This window comes from Parasteatoda tepidariorum, chromosome 6 (assembly GCF_043381705.1).
Source record: "Parasteatoda tepidariorum isolate YZ-2023 chromosome 6, CAS_Ptep_4.0, whole genome shotgun sequence".
Classification (NCBI taxonomy): domain Eukaryota; kingdom Metazoa; phylum Arthropoda; class Arachnida; order Araneae; family Theridiidae; genus Parasteatoda; species Parasteatoda tepidariorum.
In genome coordinates, this window is record NC_092209.1 from 6,913,480 (window position 1) to 6,919,479 (window position 6,000).

The 6,000-nt window shown below is 28.4% G+C and overlaps 1 protein-coding gene across 3 annotated transcripts in view; it reads right to left on the reverse strand.

Moving 5' to 3' along the window:
• LOC107439233 (activated Cdc42 kinase) overlaps positions 1 to 6,000 on the reverse strand; it is a 31,458-nt gene that overhangs the window by 12,732 nt on the left and 12,726 nt on the right. For all 3 annotated transcript variants that reach the window (XM_043043524.2, XM_043043523.2, XM_043043525.2), the window contains exons 6-7: positions 5,552 to 5,643; positions 86 to 212 (exon numbers count right to left, since the gene is read on the reverse strand). In XM_043043524.2, the coding sequence (XP_042899458.1) occupies positions 86 to 212; positions 5,552 to 5,643 (219 nt within the window). The remainder of the gene's footprint in view (positions 1 to 85; positions 213 to 5,551; positions 5,644 to 6,000) is intronic.

The window sequence follows — 6,000 nt, forward strand, 5'->3', positions numbered from 1 at the left end:
ATTGAGTATCAATTGTATTATGTCTTTAATTTTCTTTAGATCTATATAGGATAAAGTCAATAAAATGATTTTAATGTCTATTAACCTGTGCTCCAGATAATGCTGCCCAAGGCTCTTCTCCAAAAGTAAACATTTCCCACAAAGTAACCCCAAACATCCAGGTATCACTGGCATGTGAAAACTGTCTCGACTTAAGGCTTTCAGGAGCACACCTATTTGAATGAGAAATCAGATTTTTATATTTTGCAAATAATTAATGTAAGTTTTTAAGAAAAAAGTACTTTAAAAATAAAATACACAAGGAACAATCAAGAATATTCTTTTCAATATACATAGAACAAAAAAAGAACATACAGAATAACTTTTGATCTAATGATTGAATTATCATGTACTAAGACTCAATCTTAATGGTTCCAGGAGCTTAATCCACGATATGCTGATTAATTAGTGCAGGCAATATTTTAAATTATGAAATCAGATTTTCTCCATATACATTACATAATATACATTTTTTACAATGGATTCCTGACTCTCAAAATATGGGGGGTAGCTGTAATTTCTAAGATATGGCCTAAATAGTTTGGTCAACAGAGTAATCGAAAATTTGGACCCTTTAGGGTTAATTATGTTTTGCATGATCTAGAGAATTTTCTAAGCAGATTAAAAAAAACTAAAAAATTTGTCTACTTGAAGAAAATTACAGGCAAAAATAATTCTTTTAATAATTAATATATCTATTTACATTATTTTTTTACTTTATTTAATAATTGTAAGCTAATTTTTGTATCATTTTGAATGCAATTTTAAATTGCAAAATACAAGATTTGAACAAAATAGATCTAATAGTTCTCGAGAAATTAAATTTTAAAAATAAAACTTTAAGATTTAGTACGAGTCTTAGTATGTGACAGTTAAAGTTATTCAAGGTGTAAAATTTTTTTTAAATTCTAATATTTTAATCAGGGCTCGAAAACAGCCCGTCCGCGGCGGTCAAAAATTTCACGCAGACAACGAATTTCTCGAATCCGACGTCCGCGCGGACGGCCATTTTCCCGTTAATGTTCGTGATACATTTTTTATTTTTTTTTTATCTTACAAGAGTCTAGCGCCTAACTTCTAAAATGACCCTCTAATCTAGAAATACTGCAACATACTGCGCATGGTGGAATTGATGTTTTCTCTGACTGGGAGTACTGCAGCGGTTGAAAGGGGCTTTTCAACAATGAACTTACAACAAACACATTACGTACTGGTCTTAAACAAGANCTTTTAATAATTAATATATCTATTTACATTATTTTTTTACTTTATTTAATAATTGTAAGCTAATTTTTGTATCATTTTAAATGCAATTTTAAATTGGAAAATACAAGATTTGAACAAAATAGAACTAATAGTTCTCGAGAAATTAAATTTCAAAAATAAAACTTTAAGATTTAGTACCAGTCTTAGAATGTGACAGTTAAAAATATTCAAGGTGTAAAATTTCTTTTTTATTCTAATATTTTAATCAGGGCACGAAAAACAGCCCGTCCGCGCGTCCTCGGCGGTCAAAAATTCCACGCAGACAACGAATTTCTCGAATCCGACATCCGCGCGGACGGCCATTTTCCCGTTAAGGTTCGTGATAATTTTTTTTTTTTTTATCTTACAAGAGTCTAGCGCCTCACTTCTAAAATGACCCTCTAATCTAGAAATACTGCAACATACTGCGCATGGTGGAATTGATGTTTTCCCTGACTGGGAGTACTGTAGCGGTTGAAAGGGGCTTTTCAACAATGAACTTACAACAAACACATTACGTACTGGTCTTAAGCAAGAAGCGTTAAACGCAATTATAAACATCTACCTAAATGGAAAACCCCTTTCAGATTTCTGTGCAGAAACCTCTGTAAATCTTTGGCTTAATTGTGGAACTGGCAAACCTCATATTTGATTCATTTAAAAAAGGCAGTACCCTCGAATAAATTGACGTTCCAGATAACTTGACTTTTGTCACATAAATTATTTCATAAAAGAAATACATATTAGGTTACTGTTAGTAACCTAGTATTTCTTTTATTACTGTATAATGTAACCCTAGTTTTTGTAATCTTAGTAACTACTAATTCATTGTGCAATTTATATAAATGTTTATAATAAATAAGAGAAAATTATATTTTTATTTATTTAGAAGCTATGGGTTAGCTTCAAAGGAGGACGGGTACATTGTTGGACAAGACGTCCTCGGGGACGGGTAAAATTTCTGAGTTTTTTCGAGCCCTGATTTCAATGCAATAGAAATAATTCAAAGATTAAGTTATGTTGAGTAGTTGTGTACATATAATGCAGTTTTTCCAAATGGAAAAAATTTGTATCACATTTATTAGCTGTATTATTATTATTTGTATCACATTTATTAGGTTAATAAATGTGGCACAATTACTAATATACTAAACACGCACTTATCTGTTCTTTTGACTAAATTCTGAATATTTGGCTCATCAATTACTAATTATTAGGCATTACTTGTTTCCTAGCATTAAAATGTTTTTTTTTTATTAATTTATAATCAATTTTAAACATTCCCAATCCTTACTGAATAAAAGAGTGTTTAGCAACTAGGTACTTAAATAATAGGGAATATAAACAAAAAAAAAATTTAAAAAAGAACTAATTTTTTAAAAGCTGTTTTTTTCTTTTTGCTAGAAAATACCCATATAGTCATATTTAATCTGCCATAAGATAAAAATAATAAAAGTAATGCAGAAACACTAACTTACAACAACTCTAAATCAGCAAAAACAAGTTAAGTAATTTAAAAAACCATGCTTTTGTATTAAAGTAATTCAAATTTTTATGAAAATAAACATAAAAAGGCTAATAAAAATTAAGTTATATTACTAAACATAAAATTTGACTTTAAATGATTATAAACTTTAAAACCTTACATATTTTTAAAATGAGCAATAAACATTGAATCACCAGTTTCAGTTATCAGTTGATTAGTTTAATTTCACACTTTTAATGGATATCCGTACATTAGACAATTCATTTATCTAAGGTATTAGATGTTTCTTAAAGTAAGAAGTAACATCTGTCGACATTCTGAGTCACCTTTCATCCAATTATTAGTTGATAATTTCCCCATCATGTTAAACAGCCACACGCACAGACTATTGTTAATAGTTTCAGAAAAGGTTGATTTACATTAGTTCCGACCTAGGAGAATACTCAGAGCAGTGTTCTCCCTAAGAGTTTTTAGAATGGCGACCCACCCTGCCTGCCTTTGATACCTATAACTGCACCCACTTTGTATAAATTAATTCACAGAGTAAATAATAATCATACACTGGTAAAATTATCTGTGTTTATAGGTTTAATTCAGATTAGGATTACAGATATTTACTTTGTTAGGATTATTCTCAACTCTTTACATTTTTATCTCTTTTTTCAGGGTGGGATATTAATAAATTTATTTAATGGTTTGAATTTTTAAATTTATTTTTCAAATAAATAACTTTTTTTTTAAAAAAAATGCAGCTTTAAGTGTTTATTTTCTCTTAATTTTCATTTTAAATTATATAAAAATCTTTCAAGTTGTTTATCAATTAATAATTTTTTTAGTTTAATTTTTTTGAAAAAAAATTATGCCCACAGATAATCTATTAGTATGCCTTTAATTATTTTTATAAACTACAAATTTTTCTTTTTTCTCATAATGAGAGAGAATCATTTTTTCGAAAAATATACATAAAATAGTATATGAGATCAAATAAAGTTATTACATAATACAGTAGAGAACCAATTACCCAGGATGCTTGGGACCATTGCTATCCTGGATATCTGCCTTTCCCGGTTTTCTGGATCGACCAAAAAGTGTTGTTAATCGATGTTTTATCGAATCCGAATTACAAGGAAAAAGCGTAACATATTTTAAAGTAAGAGAAAAAAAAAGGCCCTCCTAAATTTTAAAAGAATAAAAAAATTTGCAAGTTTAGACAAGAAAAACAAGTTTAAAAAATACAAAATTCTCATATTTATTTTTTAAAAATAATTACAATTCCTAAATTAACTAATATAAACAAAACCAATGATTTAATAACGCAATACATTTCATACCAAATTATAAGGGGGGGACGATAAAATAAAAGGAAAACTTATTAATCTAAATAAAAACAACACTTGAAAATTATCGGAGCAGTAACGATAGTTAAAAAAGGCACTGGCATAAATATTAAAACACGGAACAAGGCAAGATCAATAAGATCAACAAAATTTTTTAAAAAAAACCTAATGACAAAATTTATGAATAAAAATAATTAATTTATAGAATGCAAAATTTATCGTGAAAAGGGGAAAAAAATCAAACGTAGTGGAATCAGAAATACAAAACTGCAATCTGCTTCATAAAATAATCGTATGTTTAAATTAGTAAACAATTCTCCTTTTATTTTTTTTTTATAAAAACAAGATTTATAATTAAAGCAGATGTGATTCCACACCAAGAAAAACTTGCTAATGATACCGTACTTCCAAAGAATCAGAATTTATTCAAAAAGAAGAGTTATAATTAATCGATGTCAAATAGATAAATATATTTTTCTCTTTCATCTTCTGTTCACTGAAAACGAAATCAGCATGCCACTCTTTTTAGTTTGATTGACGACGTAAAGGGGAAAATGAAACATTTGTCCCATGCCTCTTCTCGAACTGAAGATCTTCAAAGTCACGGAAGATATGACGCCCGAAAAAAATAATAAGTGCAAATCATAAAGCTTTTATACATTGTTTCAAAATGCGCTNATTCTCCCCTTCCTCTACACAACTTGGAGGATGAGTCCAATTTCGGCTTTTTTTCATAATCGTTCTAGTTTAAAATGGCGGGAAAACCGAACAAAATTTTTCGCGGTTTTCTGGATACCGGATAAATGGTTCTCTACTGCATGACACATTTTGATAAATTCTCTGGGGCTGAATATCATGTAAGTATATTACTAGACAATACAAAAAAAAATTTAATAAAAAGGAAAGAAATAAAAAATTTAAGTAAAATGGTTATCATTAACTAAATAAATCTCAAGTGGACTCTTCATTGAAACAGGTGGTTAAGAAAACATCCTCTTCCTTAAAAAAAATTAAATTAATAATAATTATAAAAAGGTAGTGCTTTTAAGGGATGGATATTTTTAGAAAAAGGGCAAGAAGGGCATATTTATAAGGATCAAATGGCAGGTGATAGTATCACTAGTGAGTTATAAAACGTGTGTTCTCTTACAAGTTTCAGAACTTAACAAATATGAGTAAATACTATTTCTAGTAAGAATCATTTTGTAAAAAATACATTTTTAGATTATTCTTTATTAAATCTATTAAAATTTCTCCCAAAAAATCTTCATCAAACAATAATTTTCCAATTAAATACTGCAACGAATATTCGGAAAAAGGGCTGAATAGTGGCCAAATATTAATCATATCCCTAATTTTAACAATAAGACAATCTTTGATAACTTAAAATTAGTTGCAAATAACTAAAAACGTCAGAAAAAATTAAATATAAGTCATTACTAACCAAGGAAAGGGAACTTTCTTATGCTCAGTCATAACATAGCAGTCTTCTTGATTAGGTAGAGCCCTCATCAGTCCAAAATCTCCAATTTTAACCTGTAAAGCATTGAAAATAAAATGCAACAATTTAAGCTAGTCTAAAATTACAATAGTAATCCTTTGTGACAGGGTTGGCAGGTTTTTGACATGTGACAGTTTTTGACAGTTTAAACCATGGTTTAAACCGTCACGTCAAAAACCTCACTGTCAAAAATGTCAAAAACCTATATTCATATGTGAAATTTAATTAATACATAAAATTTATATATTTTTTAAAGGATAGTGTTTCTAAATATGTTCTAGAAAAAATAAATTTAAAATTTTGAAGAAACACTTATATTTTGAATAGTAACCAAAATCTTGTACTTTTGAAAGCTCACATCTTTTGTAATATTATGTATTCATTTTCATGTG